Source organism: Frieseomelitta varia, unplaced genomic scaffold (assembly GCF_011392965.1).
Source record: "Frieseomelitta varia isolate USP_RPSP 00005682 unplaced genomic scaffold, Fvar_1.2 scaffold_842, whole genome shotgun sequence".
NCBI lineage: Eukaryota > Metazoa > Arthropoda > Insecta > Hymenoptera > Apidae > Frieseomelitta > Frieseomelitta varia.
The window spans coordinates 128,779-149,236 of NW_025110637.1; the positions used below are offsets into that span (position 1 = coordinate 128,779).

The following is a 20,458-nucleotide window of genomic DNA, read 5'->3' on the forward strand; positions in this document are numbered from 1 at the left end:
TTTTGTTTTTTATCCTTGCTCATTTTCTTCTCTGCCCTTCTAAAGCCTCCACAATCACTTTTGTCTCGCGACTTCCCTCTTCGACTCTCCCTCTCTCTCTCTCTTTCTCTCTCTACCTTGTTTCCCACCGGGGAATACTCGCATGCGAGAAACGACGCATAACGACGTTGATAAGGGTTTCTCGAAGTTTGAATTTCGTTGTTCCACAACGTCTTTCGCCAAATCGACTTGGCCAAATTTCATTCCGAGTGAAGACGATGGGAACACGATGATTTGATGTGCACGAGTTGTCTTCTAACTCGATGAGAAATTTAATTTTAGTTTCAGCTCTTCCCGACTTAATAACGATTAAAATTTCCATCATTCTTTGTTAATCAATTTTGTGCTGTCAGCCAGCTTAATTTAATTAACAATTGATCAACATAATTTGATTAACAATTAAATTGACCTGATTAATTGATACTTTATGTTTTCTTTTCTTTTTTTTTTTTTAATTTATGGTTAACGTCCTAGACGATTGTGTCTTATGGTAGATGTTGGTTTCCTTTGGATAGTTCAGGACATTGTTCTATGTGTTTCTGTGACGTCAGGGCTGCTGGTGATGTTATTTTGTATTTTTGCCTATTTTGGACGTGGTACTTGATGAGTTGATACTTTATGTTTTCTTTTCTTTTTTTTTAATTTATGGTTAACGTCCTAGACGATTGTGTCTTATGGTAGATGTTGGTTTCCTTTGGATAGTTCAGGACATTGTTCTATGTGTTTCTGTGACGTCAGGGCTGCTGGTGATGTTATTTTGTATTTTTGCCTANTATTTTTGCCTATTTTGGACGTGGTACTTGATGAGTTGATACTTTATGTTTTCTTTTCTTTTTTTTTAATTTATGGTTAACATTCTAGACGATTGTGTCTTATGGTAGATGTTGGTTTCCTTTGGATAGTTCGGGACATTGTTCTATGTATTTCTGTGACGTCAGGCTTGCTGGTGATGTTATTTTGTATTTTTGCCTATTTTGGACGTAGTATTTGTGAGTTGATATTATTTGGTTGCATTGGTTACACATTGGGGGGTTCTGTTTTTTTTTTTTTTTAAACAGGTACTCATGTGTGCAGTGTCCTGTTCTAAGCCTCGCTATTAATCAATATTACGTTGGTGAATGTTATTAATTTCTTTATTGAATTGACAGATTGGAAACATCAGAGGGCAGCTGGCAGAATTCGGAGGCCTCGATAAGGGAGGCGTTGAAAAAGGCCGCGGAAGCTGCGATTTCCGAACAACCTGACAACGAAGAAGTTAAGAATATACTGAGAAGCACTGCGGAGAGACAGCTTGAATACGCCTTGAGTAAGTAAGCGAGGATTCCTTCCTCGAAATATAGAAATAAAAATCAATTTCAGACACTTTTAGACAATTTTCAGTCCTCCTCTAACGAGCGTGTGAGTATTAGTTTCTTCGATTAATTTGATGACTGTAGAACGATTCTTTCTTTTTTTTTGCAGAGCTGGACGAAACAGGCGAAGGCGTGATAGCGGTGACACGTTCGTGGAAGGGGAAAAAGGCAGCCAGAGCAGTGGCCTCGTTAAAGTCGTTAGTGAACAGCCGTTTGCCACCTGACAACATAATCAACGTGGAAGTGGATCAGAAACAAGGTGGAATCAATCCCGATAACAGGTCACACAAGGGTTACCTGGCGCATCTTTGCCGTCTCGTGGTGAATCGCGTGCAGAATCTGGTGAACAGCTCGATCGAGGCCGACCCGGAGATCAAGAGTAAAAAGAAGATGGTGCAGGAGATCTACGCGGAGAGTTTGATGCATTTGGCGCTCCTTCGAGAGGTTAAACCTAGCGAAGAGAACGAGAATGTCGAGAGGATCAAGGAGACCTTGATAGCCGGTAACCGTTCGATTTCTTTTCGCTTGCTGTAGTAGGCTTGTAACTGTGGTTTACGATTTTTGAGAGTCTTCAAGGGACGGGAGGGGAAAAACTTGGAATTAATCATTGTACTGCTTTCAAAGTGAGAGAATTTTAAAAGTGAATGCACAGCGTGGCAGAGACGTTAATTAAAATATTGAATTCATCCTCTTAAGTTATCCAGAACCATGATCCTTTGTATGCTTTGAGGATATTAAAGGTAGATGCGCGTGCACGACTGTTCGCTTTGTGATTTAAAGTGTATTAAATTTGTTAAGCTGTGTTAAAGCAACAGCTCCCAACACAGCTTGTCTAGCCGTTAATTTATATTTCACGAGGCAATTTACTTTCAAGAGATCTGGATCGTGTATATAGCCAGAAAGGAAATAAAGACTGCGAGAAATTACAATATTTTATCTGCGATTGAAGTCACTTAAAGAAATGATAAAAATCGAGAACGATCATTTTATAAAAGATGGAATTTGTTTCTTTTAGTCAACATCAATGCAAGTGTTAAAATTCTTGCAAATGATTATGTACGTGCGTTTGACAGGTAAATCGCAAAAACACGGCCCGATACTAATAAAGGGCGGCAAATACTCTGGGAAATCATCGTTATTGTCAAGAATATACGCGGATGCCTCCTCCTGGTTGGATTGCGCCACTTTCAGGGTGGTCCGGCTCTGCGCTTCCACTCCTCGATCGGCGTACAGTCTCGAGCTACTTCGAGTGCTTTGTCAACACGTGGGTTTCCTATCCGGTTCGTTGGACGGGAATCTTCCTCAAGATGCCTCGTTCGATCCTCTTTATCTGAACAATTGGCTGGGTCAAATTATGAGACGGATCGAGGAGGAACCGATGAAGGAGCAGTTGGTCATTCTCCTCGACGATCTTCATCGATTGCATCCCCTCGATTGCGACATCGTCGCTGCTCTGTCCTGGTTGCCCCTGAATCTTCCACCAGGTGAACTCAATTAAACCAACATTCATATGCAGAGTCATACTCTTTGAATAGACAGATAATAATTTAAAAATTCTCCGTGTATTTTTTCGTGTTTAAATTTCGAACGAATTTCGAAAGCAAAATAAAGAGAAACGTAATTTCCTTGTTTCTTGTTTCAACTTTCAGGAGTGCATTTAATCGTGACTACAGCCTTTCCACCGGAGGTACTGCGTCTCACCCCGGTACAGAAAGAAAGGCTGCGCAGCAGCGAGATTTTAATCGAGCTGCAGGACCCGGGCATAGATTTCCACGAGACGGAGAAAGTTTTCGGCACGTTGGAGAGATTAATAGGTGAACGCGCGGCTAACAGAATCGGGGCCATTCTGGCTTCGACGGAGTATGGTTTGTCGGAGACGGAGATTCTCGAAGTGATCATGCCAACTGGAGGAGACGGGCCACTGTTTTTGAACGACGGTTTGTTCAATTTTAGTACCTGGTGCTTGGTTAGGAGAACCTTCAACGAATTCCTCAAGGTAACTATTTCTCACTCTGACAGAGGAATGTTCAAATATTTATTAATATTAAAAATATTTATTAGTATTTAAATATTTATTAATATTAAAAATATTTATTAATTAATATTTATCAATATTTAAATATTTATTAATTAATATTTATCAATGCTTATATATTTATTAATATTAAAAATATTTATTAATTAATATTTATCAATATTTAAATATTTATTAATTAATATTTATCAATGCTTATATATTTATTAATATTAAAAATATTTATTAATTAATATTTATCAATATTTAAATATTTATTAATTAATATTTATCAATGCTTATATATTTATTAATATTAAAAATGTTTATTAATTAATACTTATTAATATTTATTAATATTAAAAATATTAAAAGATCGTCACTCTCTCTCTCTCTCTCTCTCTACATACATATATATTAATTGGTTTTTAGTACCTTTAGACAAATTCGTAAGAAAGAAAATTTTATGTTAATTAAACGTTTCTCCGTGAACTTTCGGACAGTTACACTAATTTGGTAGTTATCGATCATTCATTCGTTGTTTGCAGGTGCGCGTGATGAGCGGAAGGCTGTTATTCTCGTGGCGTTATCCGATCCGCGACCTAGCTCGAAAGAGATACTTCCCCAATCAGGAAATATTGAAGAGCTACCACGGCGAATTGGCGAATCTCTTTTTCACGGAAGATTTCGGGGAGAACGATGATAAATCTTCGCCTGAGGAGGAGACTCCGAAGAAGCAGACGCCATTCCAGAGCAGACCGAGGTCGCAAGACACAGCGTACAACTTGAGACACGTGGAGGAAGCTTGGTTACATTTGCTGCGAGCTGGAGACGTGGAGAAGCTGAAGAAGCTGGCCGTCTGCGCGTTCGATTTCCTTCTGGCAGCCGTGCAAATGATCTCCGTCAGTTACCTAAGATGTGTCCTCGAACACTCGAGGAAGTATTTGCTGGAGAGGGATTTGGAATTGGTTTACTACACGGTGAGAAAGTCCAGTGACATTTTGACGAGAGATCCTCTTCAACTCGGGGCGCAGCTGATCTGTTGGCTTAGACCTGTGGCTGAAGATGGCGGTGATTTGGTGAGAAATTGATTATTGCCTTGTTAGGATAATGATGAAAACATAAGTGGGAAAAGTTGTTGTCATCAAGGTGGAAATCTTTTTGGTAATCAGAGCTGACGTAGATGGAATAGCATGTATTCTGTAATTAAATATAAAGACTCTTAATAAAAATAGATCTAAATAAAAAATAATTGCACCTATCTTGAGTTTAAGTAATAAAAAAAGTTAAAGTTGTAAAATATTTTTATGATTCAAGGTCAGTAGAATGGTTACAGCGGCGATGGCGTGGTGCGATGGTTATACAGCACCGTTATTGGTACCATTAAATGGATGGCTTCAACCGCCTCTACCTCTTCAAATTCGCACTTTGTCTTGCCCGCAAGGCGTGAAACTGGTCGAGGCTGCTCCTTCAGGGCAACATGTTATCATTGTCCCTTTCCAAGGGGATGCTCAGTTATGGCACGTGATGTCTGGACAATTGGTTCATACCTTCAAAGGTAACTACCAAATTCCTTCAAGCAATTGTTCTTTGCACGCAAAGCTCTAATCGATTATCTTGCAAAATAGTGTAATAAATACTATTTTCTTTTAAAGAGCATCAGCATTAGCTAATGAGAAATGAGAAAAAGCAGCGAGAAGCCTTCGTTTGTATCTGAATTTGCATTTAAAGATTATTCGAACGGCAGCGCCATTCGAATTTGCAATTCAAAATCGGGTCACGGTTTTTACGAGAATATAATCCGGCCAATGTAGATAGTACTTGAAGTGCCATTTTAAGCACGTGATATCATATCACTGTGGTATTTCTCGCCATTTCATAAAAGAACGACGATGGAATTCAATATAAGTCAGAGATATTGATCTCCTCGCGATGTAACGCGAATTTCTCGTATTTCCGCCGATATCTAAAGTATAGGTAACATCCGTGTGTCTCTTTAAGATCACGAAATATTAAAAGTGAAAATTAAATAATTATTCCCTGATCATTTCAAACAGAAATTAGGAATTCGTCAAATTCGAACTTCGACGAAACGAGATTTCGTTTGAAATATATTTCCCTTGAAAAATATTTTTCCAGGACATTCGAACCCGATCTCGTGTTTAGCCGTGACGCAACACTCGCAGTATCTACTGACAGGCTCCGAAGACACATCGATCATAGTCTGGGACATGAAAGAATTGACTTTGAAGCTGAGAATCCAAGAACACATCGCCCCAGTTCTGTGCTTGACGTCCGCGCTCAAGAATTCAGTGATTGTCAGGTTCATAGTTTTATCATAGGAATCGATAAGGGAACATAGTCGCTTTCCTCCTACTACAACACATGAAAGAGGCACGCTTAATCGTATTTATTTTTATTTATTTATTTTCTGTTCCTTTTCTCTAGCGGCGGGGAAGATTCCAGAATAATCGTCACCAGTCTTCTGACCGGCGATGTTCTCATCAAGGTGGACCACCACAGAGGACCAGTGAACTCCATTCGCGTCGATTCTGCGGGGGAGATCCTCGTTTCCGGTTCCTCGGACTGTACAGTTTGCCTCTGGTGTCTGGAACGATTCACACTGTTGAAGAGCATTGTTTTACCATCTGCTGTGACGATGCTCGACGTGTCAGCGGACTCGGTGTTCCTGTTGGCGGCCTGCGAGGATCAAAAGTTGTATTTGAGATCGTTGGCGACAGGGACTGAGATTCATACGTTGAGAGGGCATCAAGGCGAAGTGAGGAGTATCTGCTTGGCGAGGGATTGTAGAAGAGCGATTGCTGGAGGAACCAAGGGCAAGGTTTCTGTGTTTGACATGCATAGCGGAAGATTGACAAGAACGTTGCCGACAAATCCCAGTGCAGATGTTACCGCTGTCAAGGTAAAAGCACACATTGAATTAACGACAACAATGTACGAATAGTATTTCATAGAAATTTTAGAGACTTTACTAATGGTAGTTTTAGTTTCAATCTTGTGTTAGTTGCTCTCTTTCACTTGTTAAAGTTGTATTTCTCCGAATCGGTTTGTATGATCTATATCAGACTTGCTTGGTGTTAGGTCGTCTGGAAAGTTGATAAAGCGAACTTTGAAAGAGAATTTAGTTATTTTCTTACTGCTAGTCGCAGTAGCTTTACAAAGCAGTTACAGCGACTGTGCTCCCTCAAATAGAGCTGCTTCTTTAGAGTATTCAATTTCTCGCAGTTAGAGGAATAGCTTGATCGATTATCGAAACGAAAATAAACCGCGGTGAATCGTCACGGTATATGATAGTAAGTTGTAAAAAACAGTAAGAAATGTCTGTGAAACTTTTATGTTAAGCCTGGAATGAAATTTTTTCGGAAAGGTGACGGAAAAGGACGACTTCCTGATAACAGCTTCCGGTGATCGGGTGGCTTATTGGAGTTTTCGTGGCGAGGAGGCCCACACTAAACCCCAAAAGTCCATGAAAGAAGTAACGTTACACCCGCACACTGCTCCCATATCATGCTTGGATATATCCAGGGACGGGGCAATGGCGGTTACCGGCGGAGTCGATTCTCTCGTAAATCTCTGGCAATTGAATACTCATGAGCTGCTTTCCACTTTCGAAGGACATATCGCTAGTGTCACCTGCATTGCATTCTCAGCTTCTGGTTTATTTGTTGCTTCCGGTGGGTGTATAGATAGAAATTGAAAACAAGTTTGTTTTATTAACGCTATAGCTTAGAGATCAGCTCGTTTGAAACGCTCATTGAAAGTGAATAACAGTGTTGTTCATAATTGCAGCACATGCTACATGTGTTTAAATTGAAATCGACTTGACCGCTTAAATTTGTTCAATTGGCGTTCAGTAACGAGGAATCCAATTGGAAAACAGGTTCCGAGGACAAGACAGTTCGCGTTTGGGGCCTGACTTTAGGTTTACTGGTATCGACGTTTAAACACCAGGCACCTGTCACTGCTGTGACGGCTATGTTCGACGGCCGAAGGATAATCAGTTCTGATAGGGCTGGTTCGATTCGAGTCTGGGCAGCTGACACTGCCACCCTAATTCAGTCAGTGTGTGGGCCTGGACGGTGTTTCACAGTTTCTTCTGATATGAGGTACACGATTCACTAATATTTACTAATGATCGTAATATTATGATAGTAATTTAAATATTCATAAAATAAATGTATAATACTTAAATAATAGTAATACTAAAATAATAATAATAATAATAATAATAATAATAATAATAATAATAATAATAATAATAATAATAATAATAATAATAATACTAAAATAAATAGTACTTAAATAGTACTTAAATAATAATAATACTATAATAATATTTAAATTAAAAATAAATATTTATTTTTAATTTAAATATGTAATATATATTTAAATACTATAAATATTCATAAAATAAATATATAATACAATAAATAAATATTTATTTTTAATTTAAATATGTTTAATTTAAATTTAATTTAAATATGTTTAATTTAAATTTAATTTAAATATGTTTAAGTATTATAATATAATGATAATAATGCGAATTAAAACTTCAGATACGGAGTATGTGGAACAGGAGACAATCAATTAAGAATAGTAAGTTTAGGAGCCGGCCCGGAAGAAAAGTACCAAGTGTCGCATTCTCAAGAAATCACTTGCCTAGTTGTCACTCCGGATTCTCGCTCATTGATCACCGGCTCGAGAGACATGAGTTTGAAAGTGTGGCAGCTTGCCGGTGGCAAATTATCGCAGGTATAGCGTGCAAGATATATTTGATAATTTGATAAATATGTAGTGATATTTCCGAGCCAAATTGTTTACGCATTCTTTATTGTCTAAGCCTCCACTAAGCAGCAATGTGAAAGTGAAAGCGCGAGAAATTTTGTTGGATTTGACACAGGTTCTCGTTGGTCACACGGATCACGTCACCTGCGTCGCAGTTTCGGTGCTCGACAAATCAATCGTAGTCTCTGGCTCGAGGGATGCCAATCTAATCGTCTGGGATATCAATACCGGTAGCGATCTGCACACTCTGAAAGGTCATCTAGGATACATAACGTGCGTGAAACTGTCGGGCGATGGAACATTGGCTGCGTCTGGAAGCGAGGACAAGAGTCTGATCATCTGGGACACGAAAAAGGGCTGTTCACTGAGTAGCATAATGCTGCACGTTCCTGTGTTAGGTGTGGAACTGGCTACCGATCTGTCGAGGCTCGCGTTGTATTTACTCGAGCACAAATGCATGCCCATTCTATGTTTGCACAATACTCCGGCACAGTATGTCAAACTGCCGGATTATGTGGCGCCTTGGTGCGATACTAGAGATTTGAGGCCACGAAAGAGACCGAATAAGAGATTATTGAAGAAAGAAGTGTCATTAGATAGCGACACGTGGCATAGGAAATATGGCCATCTTACATCAGGTATTTCCTAACTTTCTAAATTAGAGCTTTCTAGATCTAATTCTATCGAGTTAAATAACTCTACTAACGTCTTCATTTCTTTCTCTTGTTATGAGTTTGTCTACAAAAATTGGGAGAGCCATCGTGTAATTTCAGGAATCTTGACGTCGTCGGTGGAGGACGGTTTACAACGACGATTTAGCGTAAGCGCTTCCATGGACGAGATTAGCAAAGTCGGATTGACGAGTAGCCCGTCCGGTTTAGGGCCGGAACAAGCTGCTCTTGCTCAGTCGCAACATTTCGATCAGCTCGAAGCTCTTTGGAACAAACAATCGCCGCCTGCTAGACCTCGTGCTCACGGTAGAACTCTGTCGAAACAAAGCTCCTTGCAGGCTACGCGAATATCCGATTCTGAGGAAGAAGGCAAGTTTAACAAATGTGTTACTGTTAATGTTAAAGTTTCATTCTTTTTTTTTTCTGGGTTTTATTATCTTTTCAGAGATACTTTTTTAAACGATACCGTACGATCTACAAAACAATTTACTGCATGTTGGTAGTGGTTCAAAATATTAAATATCTAATTAAAATAAATTTATAGGTGTACCAGATTAAAATAATACCTTGGTAGAAACTAAACGGACTAAATCCTAATCTTCGTACCTTCTTCTTTTTCCACTGTCTTTCGAAAAATTAAAAAAAAAAAAAAAAAAAAAAAAAAAAAAAAAAAAAAAGAAAAAAATAATACAAAAGGAGAATCTAAACGAAGGCGCACGCCCCTGAGATTAAAGCTATAAATTACGAATTTTTCGTGTGTGATGCAATAAACGTAAATATATACATATATAAATAAACATAGGTACACACGTGTATGTATATCGATATTAGAGAAGAAATAAATTCAATTAATTTATTTTCATCCCCCATTCCCGACCTATTTCGAGGATTATTTTTGAAGAAGATTATAAATGAATTATTTCGATAGTACTTTACTTGTATTTTAATGAGATTATTGCCTTTTATAAATGAACAGTGACAATGAGTCATTTTCCGTGCACACGACGTAACGATTTCATTTATAATTTTGATTATTAAATTAAACTTCAACAAAAGATAACGTTGTTATTTTGTCCGTGTAAACACTATATACCCTTTAACGTGAAAGTTACGGCTGACGCTAGCTTAGAATTAATTTTTCAGCTGCTTTTGATAGTAGTCGGAGACGATTTGCCATGCTTTCGGCGCCATGAATCCTTCCGGTGGATTTTCACCTGCTTTTGCCAAATCTGAAATAATCGTAATGAATATTTACTGATATCCTATCCAGTGCTAATACAAGAGTATAATAAAATGTACAACTCACTTCGCATTTTAGTTCCCGATATGAAAATAAAATCCTGCGATCGTTTCTGTTCGAAGAATGCCATTTTTTTCGCTTTACTGTCGTAAGCTGCTACCCTAAATGGAATTATTTCGAGATCCTGAAGGCCTGGCGCCATGGACAGAACCCTCGAGCCGTGCGTCTCGTCGTACAAATTTCCTAAAGTAAGCAATGATATCAAATTTCTCGTACAGGCGATAAACATCACTATTGATTGATTAATTAATTCAAGTACTACCATCGGGAGTTTTAGACTTATCCGGATGCGGCAAACCCGCAGGATCACGGCCAACGATGAAAAAGTTTGCGCCTGCCATCATTCTTCCTTTAGCGTGCCACTGCACCTAAAATCGAACGAAGAACAGATTCACTCTCCACTCTAATAACTTTAATATGAGTATGACGTCCTTTTTTTAATTTTTAATTTTTTTCTGACGTTAATTAGAAAAGTTCAGAGAGAGAGAGAGAGAGAGAGAGAGAGAGAGAGAGAGAGAGAGATAATACCTCTGTAGGGCCAGCGTAAAGCATTGGACTTGGAAAAATGGCAAGGATGGTGTCTTCGTGTAGTACACCTTCCTCAAGAACGCTTCGGTGTTGATTTATTCTCACATGTAGGGGTACGTCGTCGTCTTTTGTCCATCCTCCCAGAGGATGCAGCAAAAGAACTGGTTTGTTAAAGCCACGTTCTTCCACGAGATATCTTCTTGTATCCTGATTAAAAACAAGATACAGCCGCACGTTTCATATAAGGAATGACGGCAGTTCTCACTTCACAATAAAGAGAAAAAAAAAAAATGTAATAAAACAAACCTGAATTAAGAGCGCGTGGCCATTGTGTATCGGATTTCTCAGCTGGAAAGCGAAAACAGCGTCCGCGCCCATTTCTCTGGACTTTCTACGAATTTCGTTTGGGGTGAGTCTGTATCTGTCGAGACCATCGTTCCATCTGATCCTCTCCAAAACTTCTAATTCACCACCGACCAGCCAGTCACCCGATTCCTGGATCATCCTGACGTAAGGATGTCCAGGATTGTTTGTCCCGAATTCTCTGCTACATCTGTTCACGATTTTCTCTTTTAAGGCAAGTTTGTTGCCACTCAATTTATCAAGAAGTTGTTAGCTATTACTGCAGCTGTGTCTTTGGAATTTCTCTTTAAAAAAGAAAATTTATCTATTCCCTTTTTCTTTAAAATCTCTTTAGAAAAGGTTACCAGTATTTTATATCCCTCTACTTGTGTTTATAACTTTTTTGAATTTCTTTTGGTCCCCTAACGTCTCTTGCAAGCAAGCAGCGAATATTTAAGAACAATTAAACATAACGAATTTGTTAAATTTTCTAACAATAAGCGAGAAGGAGAAAATGTTTAAAATTTGGAAAAAGAAATGGAATAAATGAGGTATCAACCTTTCTTCTTTCCTATGGGCGAAAAATTCGGGTCTTCTGAGAATTGCGATGTCTCGATGTTTGTGTTTTAAGACCAACGCTGATGCATTGGCGCATGTTTCTTTCTGAGTTGCGTTGACTGGAAGTACGATAGGTATCGATTGATTAATGACGCCTCCATCGTGTTCAATAATGTTGAAATGTTGACACTGATAAAAAAAAACAGTAATCGTTCTTTTTTTTTTATTTCGTTTTGATAGTAACTTTTTGATAATAATCTAACTTATCTAATTTATCTGGAACTTTTTAGAGACTATGCCTGCAGTTTGCAGATAACCATTTTATAGAATTTTTATATTAGAATTTTTATATTCTTAATTTTTTATCTTCAATATTTTATCACATTCGGAGAAAGTAATCACAACTTGGAAGTGTTTTTTTTTTTTTTATAACTAATATAGATAACTATTTCTTCCTGTTCCTTTACGTATTTTCAATATAAAAAATATAAAATATCATACTCACTCGCAAATATTGATCTTCTCTCATGAAACCCTTAAGTGGAGCTGCCCAACCTTCAGCGAGCACTTGAACCCATTGCAAGTCGATATCAGTGATTTCGATACCTTAAATTAATCACATACGACATTCTTAAATTAGTCATAGTTTCATGTCATTGTTCTTTACTTTAATTTAAATATTTTTTTATTATTATTTTATTTTATTTAAGTCGTTGTTTCAATTTGCCTCAATCGTCGATTCTTCAAGAAGATAACATTAGAAAATATTTACTCGATAGACTGACGTAGTCAGTAAACGAATTGTTTATCCGGAAACCTTGTCAATTTGACGTGATTGAAATGAAATATGCGTTTCATCTAAACAATGTAAATTCATTTTAAATGTTATCGTAATAATCATAGCCTCTATCAGTTTGGAAGAGACTCTTCTCTATCTTATCTCCACGTATACGTATCTTGACAATGAAGCTGAAAAATGTTGTCTGTTTAAGTAACAGTTCAAAAATATGTTGGGTTGTAAATATCTTTCGTAATATCTTAACTAATTATCTTATACAAATAGCTCTCAAGGATTAAAATGAGATAGATAATAATAATAATAATAATAATAATAAAAGGCTCCAACGTACTAGGAAAATTCTCCGCTTCCTTCTTCGCCCTTTCCATCTCTTTCTCGTCGACAAACAGCTCATCGACCGTTTCTCCAAACTCTGGGAGGACTTTCTGCACTCTCAAGAAGTCGATCAGCATCTTCGTCGAGGCCTCCAAGTCATGAACCTCCGTATTCACAACGAGGTCGGGATCTTTAGGCGTTTCGTAATTCTGCCCGATGCCGGTGAAGCTCTTGATGATCCCCTTCCTGGCCTTCTCGTAAAGACCTTTCACATCTCGGGCCTCGCAGGTCTCCACGGAGGCTTGCACGAAGACTTCGAAGAACTTGAGATCGAAGTCCTCGTGTATCGTCCTTGCCAGCCTTCTGTCTGCTTCGAACGGCGAGACGAAGCTGCAGATGGCGATCACGCCGCAGTCGGAGAACAATTTCGCCACCTCCGCCGCCCTTCGCACGTTTTCTTCGCGGTCCTCTTTGCTGAAGCCGAGATCCCGGTTTAAACCATGGCGGAGGTTGTCACCGTCGAGGCTATAAGCTGGTATTCCCTGAGAGAGGAAGAGATGAGTGATCGCGAGCGAAGCAAGCAGTGCCTTCAGGCACTTTCGACGATCCGAGAATTCGAGACATTTGAAAATTTGGCAATTCAGGAACTTGAGAATCTAGGAATTCCTTCAGGAAGAATTTGGGAATTTAGGAATTTAGGAATTTAGGAATTTGGGAATTTGGGAATTTGGGAATTTGGGAATTTATGAATTTGGGAATTTAGGAATTTAGGAATTTAGGAATTTGGAAATTTGGGAATTTGGGAATTTGGGAATTTGGGAATTTGGGAATTTGGGAATTTAGGAATTTAGGAATTTAGCAATTCAGGAAACTAGGAATTTAGGAAGCTCACCCGAGAAACAAGGTAGTTCTCGAGCTGAAACGAAATGGAAGTCTTCCCAGCACCGGAGAGCCCTGTCAGCCAAATTGTACATCCACGGAATCCCTTGAACTTCCCATAGGTTCCTCCTCGTCTTTCCCTCGACACGTGGTGCACTTGCTTGATCACATTCGTCGCGAGTACCTGAAAAATGGAAATTTTACATTGTCATTCCCCAGGCAGCAGAAATACGTGGAGATAGAATTATTTTTCAAAGTATGATCGCTGCGCCTGATGATGCTTAAATGCTTAACTGGCATTGTATAGATAAAACCATATAGCTCTAGATTAAGAAATTATCTCTGCAATATAAGGATTTGAACGGGGCTCTCAATAAATAAGAATTCTAATTCTATTTAACTCCAATTTAATAATTTAAATTTTCATCATTTAATCATATGAAGTAGAAGGCAGTCTGCTTCATCCAATTTGAAACCATTGAACTGTCATAAGTATTCAATTGAAATAATTGAACTGAAAATCAATGAATTATTGGAAAATCTTCACCTGATTATTTCTTTGCGCATTTCGATTTTCCAACGGAGACTTCGTGTATATTCCCATTGTGCGTGATGTTTAATAACTAACTTTGATCTAAACTGTCTTTGATCTAAACTTTGATCTAAACTGTCTTTGATCTACTTTGTCTTGCAATATTTAGTTTATATTATATTTAGATTGAAAGTTTAGTTTATATTGTATTTAGATTGAAAGTTTAGTTTATATTATATTTAGATTAAAAGTTTAGTCTATATTGTATTTAGATTGTATTCAGATTTAGATTAAATTGTATTTAGATTGTATTTAGATTAAATTTGACTAATTTATTTTTGTCCAAATGAACAGACTTGATCTTGATCAGTTATTATCTAAGATTAGATCGTATAATATTGATTCAGATACGGTCAAGTAGTATTGTCCAGATCTTTAATTTCGTACAAGAGACACTGAGAAAGGAAGTATCCACGTGTGAGTTTTGAATTGACTGCCAGAGACTTAAGTTCCGTCTGTTAAGCGAGAAAGTGAAAAGGAAAGTAACTTGGTTCGCCGGTGGGGATCGAAGAATTTCTCGTAATAGTTGGAATATCGGAAATTAGAAATCATAAACAGGAACTAACAGTGTATACATAACTTGACGTGTATCATTCAACTTTACTCAGCACGTGAATTAAAACATTTAAATTTCTAGGCAAATAAACGTCAAACTACGTTTGTGTGTCTGTTCAGTCTAACTAACTAGCTAAAACATAATTTAACTAAAAAGGGGACGATATTTTTGAAGATACAAAGAGCAGAATGCAAGAGTTCGTTTAATAAGGCATTGACTAAAATTTGGTTCAGACAAATTCAGGGCTAGTATATAAACAGAGTTCTACTCTACAGGTAGAAAAAAGGTCCACGTGTAAAATATGAATTTCAAACTTTATCTCCACGTCACTCTACTCTCTCGAGATTGATTGGCATTATAATTTATTATAGCAGATCGAGATTTTTAAAAAAAAATACCTTAATGTAAAAGTTATTATCTAAGATCAGATATGATTGACTTCTCTATTTAATTTAAATTTAAAACGCTATCAGTAAAATACAATATATCGTTTGAATGTGATTTCAGATCGTTTAAGCGTTTGGAAACTCTAAAACCACCGAAATACACGTAAATTTTATAGAGAGAAATTTGTTGAATTTGTACAAGAAGTTGGTAGAAAAAGGCAGAATTGTAATTTGACGAGATTGCATAAGATCTTGAAGAAAAAAAGCGAAACACGTGGAATTTTTTTTTACACATTCGTTTGCTTAATACGTGTTACGTGCGTGTGATTAATCATTTATCTCTGCAAATGGAAAAAACAGAGAACTCGCGAATAATGACTCGCAACCTAGTTTCATAATAATGTAATCAACATATTTTTGCGAAGATTTTGAAAATAGGCTGCCGAAAATTTTAATCATTAGAAGCTATATATATAGCGTGCAAAGATATTATAAACGTCTATTTTGTTCGAAACAAAAAATAACTTAACTTCTTCATTTTATTTATAAAATTAATTCCAAGTATCATAGTTCAGTTACAGTTTTTAAATTTAACACAATTATACACACATTCGAATGCACGCGAACAATTTGTACAATTTTTCATAGAATTTTTATAGATCTTGCATTTCTTTAGAAATTTGTTCTCTATAGTAAAGTTTTTCCTATTGTCAACGTAAACTCACGCGATTAGTTTCTCTATTACATTGCTCAGCTTCATTTTCGTGGTCCATTCTCCTCCAGAGACTTCTCTTCCTGCAATTTCCTGCCTTGAAATGAATGTACAATACTGAATTCAAACTCAGTTCGAAATTCACGAATTGATAATAATGACCTGCGCGGATGTACTGAGTTCCTGGTGACACGTGTTCTTTCTCATATATCACCGGCAAGTGTCAAGACGTCGTCTATCGCTTATATGAGAGGGGATGAATTACACGCAGTCCTCTCTCGCTCTCTTTTCCCTGTTTTTTCCATTCTTGTCCCTGAACAATAGAAAAACTCGAGCCGCCGTTGGAAAAACTCGAGGACGACGAAATTTTCTCGCGATTCGCTTCGAACTGTATCAGATCGACGTAATAGTTAGCAATAACTCTTAATTACAAATTGTATAATTCCCTCTGGTCGTATGTTTGAATTTTCCTTTTGACGTAAATGTAAAAGGAACATGGTTGAAGAATGATTTTTAATCAGCACGATACATCTTTTTTTCTTTTTTTTTTCTATTTCAGGTGCCACGGAATATTAATATTCTGCGATTGGATGTTGTTACGTCCTGTAATTTGCGAGTGATTGTAGCAATTACAATTTTCTTTCATCATCGCTCCGATGGGAACTGGGTTGTATGATTACGGCACAATTTATAGTTAATATTAGTGATTTGGAACTTTGTTCTTTCGCGTTTTTTTTTTTTTCCCCTTGAATGGAAGTACGCGGCAATGAAATACTAATTACAGCCCACGTAAATCCATATTTTAATGAAACGGGGACTTGAGACATAGAGGCAGATAGGAAAAATGAAGTTACAAACGTGAAATGTAGTTTATAATTTTATTATAATGTCGTGTTGATTTACCATTTTATCATTAATAATTAAAACAAAGCGAAGTGCTTCAAAGAAATTACATTTGATTCGCTTTTTAAATTCAAATATGGCTGCTTTTATATCGATACTATAAAGTCGAACAACTCGGCCATGGCGTAGAGTTCAGACGGCGGCAACTTCAAGTTGATCGAAAAGTTTTCGTTCAAACCTACTGTTCGTTGTATGTAAAGACGATATTTACGCAAAAAGAGTCCAATTTGTTGTTATTGTTGTATCAGTATATTTAAACGCATAATGTCGACGAAATCCTCCGTCGATTTGCGAGCAGAACTCGCCGAATTAGTGAAAAGAAAAGCAGAAATAGCCGTAAGTATTGAAGCAATTGTCAAACTGCGTCTCTTCTAATACATTTCCATTTAGATTTCCATCATACACGAGTTATTGAGTACGAGCAATATTATTGTAAAATAGTACAAATTTATTTATTAGCTGAATTATCAGTTTAAACTGTTTGCATTCTTTTTTAGACATTGCGAGGTTATGTTGACGTAAGCTCTCAATTTTTTTAATAATAATTAATGCTTTTACTTCCTGTTTTACTTATCTTTCTGAATGATTAACTATTGTTAATACAAAATACTTGTTCTTGTTAATTGAATTGAAAATGTTTCAAGTTATTTTTTGTAATATCAATGTCTAAATTTTCATATTAGCAAATATATTTGTTACTTGTATTTGGTATCATTACAGATTTCTTTGAAGAATAGAATAATAATTTTCTTTTCCGTTTTATATCATCTTTTACATAGGATTGAAGATAATTGTCATCATTTAACAAACTTGCATATTATTTATACTTCTACCATTGAATATGTTTTTTAATATTATGTAAAAGAATCTGTACTACATTATATTAACGTACGAATAATACTAATGTGTCTGTTTAATGTTTTAAATAATATTTGTAACAATATATTGATTTTCTTGTATGATATATTAAGAAATAAATCTGTTTAGATAATAAATTAATGTTTCTCATTTTTATCTGTACAAGGATTTATAACAACTTATAAATTTTCAATATTTACAAAAGAGCAGTGAAATTTTAATGAGTATAATTTTAATGACTATTGTCTTTTTTGTAGTATTGAGATCACTCTTTTTTTTTTTTTTTTTTAACTAAATATCAAGACTAATTTATTTTGTATGTTTTATAAGATTTTCAAATTTTGCAGGACACTCTTGCCAATTTAGAACGCCAGATCTATGCATTCGAAGGTAGTTATTTGGAAGATACACAATTGTATGGTAATATAATACGTGGTTGGGACAGATATTTAGCAAGCAATAAAAATACTAATAGTAAAGCAGATAAACGAAATAGGAAATTCAAAGAAGCTGAAAGGCTATTTTCTAAATCTTCTATCACCTCTATGGCTGTTAGTACATTTTATTTTATACCTTTTCAAAATAAACACTCTTATTTTCAGTCCAGAGTTTTTTACTCAAAATACTAATCATAAAAAATCAATTAAAAATTGTAACATTTCAAAAAAAAGTATAAATTTGGTATGCTTGTAATAAAAATTTCATTGTTTTCAATAGACGTATGAACTAGAGAGAATGAGCAATGACACTAGCATTTTAAAATATTTTATTGAATCTCAATAAATTGAAAGTATTATGTTTTTACAGGCAGTCAGTGGACTCGTCGAGAACACCCAGGAAAAAAGTAAGGACCTCAATGGATATTCCTGAGATAGTTAATTCTTTAAAGAAAAAAAGAGTACAACTTATTTTTCATCCTATCATCCTTTCCAACTTTTCTTTTTGTCCTCTCTCCTTGGAAATAATTCTTTTTAGTTTTTAAGTTATATCCTTGATTGTATTTCTTTTTCTTTTCAATGTATCGATCTGTCTTCCAAAAGAAAAAAAAAAACGAGCATAATAAATGAGAATTGTTACGAAGCACAATTGGTTAGAGTGACAAAAAAAAAAAAAAAGAGATTCGAAGAACATTCATTATTGCTCCGAATTTTTGACGGGATAATTTTTTAAATTCTGTATTTAAGTTACAAGTGAATCTTTATTCATTTTTTCAGTCTCTGTTTCGATGATAACTCGTTTGTCAAACTTTTTGAAACTAACTTTTTGATATATATTGATTTTTCTCTGTTTATATTCGTCTTTTTTCTGTATCTAATTACAAATAAATTCAATATCTATTTCTCTTACCTGTTTCGAAGTTTTATATAAAAAAAAAAAAGATAAAAAAAGTTACTCGATTCTAACGGTTCTATCTGCTAGCATTGCTTTGTTCTACATTTGTATGTCAGTAGTTGTAACTTGTAATTTGCTTTTTTTGTATATGTTGAACAGTGTAGAAAAAGACGTTAGCTTGGCATTGTTATCTTTATTTTCTATATTTATCTTTCCTCTGTATCTTAGCTTTAAATAATAAATCCACAGTTTTCTGTATTAATGTGGGTATAACAGAAACGTTTCTTTTATACTCTCAACGTAGAGAAGAGAATCTTTGCTCAGAAAACAAGTATTTATAACGATATTAAGTCGATCAAAATGCGATAATTCTGGTATCATACATTTCTTCCATTTTCATGTAAACATCGTTCTATCACGGTAAACGTTCTCTCATGTACTCGCTTTGCTTCTAGGTAGTTTCTTAAAATTGCAGAATGCTGAGGAATATAGAAACGTAGGTTTTGATCGATTAAACAATCAGTGTATATCAATTCTAATCTTGGAATTTCCAGTTTTATCGACTGGAAATTTCAAGTTCCTCTCGTTCAATTCTCCAAGATCTGCTGCGAAGATTTAGCAGATGTTAAATTTGCGATACAAAAGAATTTCGATAATTGTTCTCGATGTTCCAAAACTCGCGGACTCGTAAATGTTGCAAATGTGTCTGACGTTCTTTTTTTTTCTTTCAGCTTTCGAAAATTTCAAAATTCCTCGATTGTTTATCGACAGTTTAATCGATCAAACGAAAGCCAAAGTATGTTCTAACGAAACGATTGAATCGATTGAACGATCCTTGACTGATTAATTGCTCAACTCGACGACTAATCGGTCAATTCACTTGGTCCGTCGAACAAAACCGTACCGAACTGTCGATCGTGCAAACAATCGGCTAATCAATCATTCGATGATTCGGTGGATCGAGCCGCGTGCCGATTCGCGGTTTTCCCATTGTGAACTTGATTCCAGTTGACCGGTACAGTGAATCGGAGTCGCAGATCGGCAACAGCGGTAGCGAGGACAATTGCAGCCTCGTTAATTCACACGGGACCACCGCCAATAGTGGCAACGGCAACGGTAACAAGGAGACGTCCGGGAAAAATCACTCGGTGACTGGCCAGTACAGCCAGAATGGATCCGTCGCCACCTCGGCCGAGATCGCTAGACAATTCGCGAACGGGCACGCGAGCAACGGCAGCCTGGAGCACGTCTCCTTGAAGGAGAACACCGGCAAAGAACCCTCGAAAAATAAGTCTGGCAACAACGCGAAAAAGAATAGCAACAAGAGGTCCAGGAACAGGTAGAACAACCAGAACAGCCGTCATCTCCAAACGGGTCCATCGGGCGAGGACTATCAGCGGAACATCTCCCTCTTTGTTCCATTCCGTCGATGTATCAGATCTCGCTTCTTTTCTTTTCTTTTTTATTTTTTTTTTTTTTTTTTTTTTACGATAAACACTAACTTTCAGACACGGGG

At 36.4% G+C, this 20,458-nt stretch overlaps 3 protein-coding genes across 9 annotated transcripts in view; 2 read left to right on the plus strand and 1 right to left on the minus strand.

The window, feature by feature from the left end:
- The window catches only part of LOC122536491 (NACHT domain- and WD repeat-containing protein 1), a 29,626-nt gene extending 20,108 nt beyond the window's left edge, over positions 1-9,518 (plus strand). For all 5 annotated transcript variants that reach the window (XM_043668891.1, XM_043668893.1, XM_043668894.1 and 2 more), the window contains 14 exons: positions 1,188-1,345; positions 1,501-1,893; positions 2,465-2,875; positions 3,041-3,387; positions 3,954-4,484; positions 4,723-4,963; positions 5,545-5,728; positions 5,854-6,328; positions 6,794-7,100; positions 7,307-7,532; positions 7,983-8,178; positions 8,327-8,849; positions 8,985-9,251; positions 9,427-9,518. In XM_043668891.1, the coding sequence (XP_043524826.1) occupies positions 1,188-1,345; positions 1,501-1,893; positions 2,465-2,875; positions 3,041-3,387; positions 3,954-4,484; positions 4,723-4,963; positions 5,545-5,728; positions 5,854-6,328; positions 6,794-7,100; positions 7,307-7,532; positions 7,983-8,178; positions 8,327-8,849; positions 8,985-9,251; positions 9,427-9,440 (4,273 nt within the window). In that variant the 3' untranslated portion in view covers positions 9,441-9,518. The remainder of the gene's footprint in view (positions 1-1,187; positions 1,346-1,500; positions 1,894-2,464; positions 2,876-3,040; positions 3,388-3,953; positions 4,485-4,722; positions 4,964-5,544; positions 5,729-5,853; positions 6,329-6,793; positions 7,101-7,306; positions 7,533-7,982; positions 8,179-8,326; positions 8,850-8,984; positions 9,252-9,426) is intronic.
- Positions 9,519-9,809: 291 nt separating this feature from the next.
- On the minus strand, positions 9,810-16,033 carry LOC122536492 (bifunctional 3'-phosphoadenosine 5'-phosphosulfate synthase 2-like). Of its 3 annotated transcripts, none has more exons than XM_043668897.1 (10): positions 15,863-16,033; positions 13,617-13,787; positions 12,741-13,266; positions 12,116-12,216; positions 11,612-11,799; positions 11,017-11,263; positions 10,711-10,917; positions 10,445-10,550; positions 10,189-10,365; positions 9,810-10,111 (listed from the first exon to the last, which is right to left on the minus strand). In XM_043668897.1, the coding sequence occupies exons 1-10, from the start codon at positions 15,908-15,910 to the stop codon at positions 10,014-10,016; spliced, it is 1,869 nt and encodes a 622-aa protein (XP_043524832.1). In that variant the 5' UTR covers positions 15,911-16,033; the 3' UTR covers positions 9,810-10,013. The 3 variants fall into 3 exon arrangements, with proteins under 3 accessions (XP_043524832.1, XP_043524833.1, XP_043524831.1); XM_043668898.1 differs by having other exon boundaries at positions 15,883-16,028; XM_043668896.1 differs by lacking the exon at positions 15,863-16,033 and adding an exon at positions 14,151-14,258.
- An 856-nt stretch (positions 16,034-16,889) lies between these two features.
- On the plus strand, positions 16,890-20,448 carry LOC122536502 (chromatin modification-related protein MEAF6). The gene is made up of 4 exons (XM_043668917.1): positions 16,890-17,088; positions 17,958-18,161; positions 18,418-18,454; positions 19,951-20,448. Exons 1-4 carry the CDS (start codon positions 17,017-17,019, stop codon positions 20,283-20,285), a joined length of 648 nt encoding a protein of 215 aa, XP_043524852.1. The 5' UTR covers positions 16,890-17,016; the 3' UTR covers positions 20,286-20,448.
- The last annotated feature ends 10 nt before the right edge of the window (positions 20,449-20,458 follow it).

Bases quoted from the DNA above. Each gene is read 5' to 3' on its own strand.
- LOC122536492 (XM_043668896.1), bottom strand. From the start codon at position 14,207: ATGGGAATATACACGAAGTCTCCGTTGGAAAATCGAAATGCGCAAAGA. The intron at 13,788-14,150 runs GTGAAGATTTTC...TCCATTTTTCAG, and splicing joins ATGCGCAAAGAAATAATCAG to GTACTCGCGACGAATGTGAT. The intron at 11,264-11,611 runs GTTGATACCTCA...AATCGTGAACAG, and splicing joins GCCCATAGGAAAGAAGAAAG to ATGTAGCAGAGAATTCGGGA.
- LOC122536502 (XM_043668917.1), top strand. From the start codon at position 17,017: ATGTCGACGAAATCCTCCGTCGATTTGCGAGCAGAACTCGCCGAATTA. The intron at 17,089-17,957 runs GTAAGTATTGAA...CAAATTTTGCAG, and splicing joins AAAGAAAAGCAGAAATAGCC to GACACTCTTGCCAATTTAGA. The intron at 18,455-19,950 runs GTAAGGACCTCA...ACTTGATTCCAG, and splicing joins CGAGAACACCCAGGAAAAAA to TTGACCGGTACAGTGAATCG.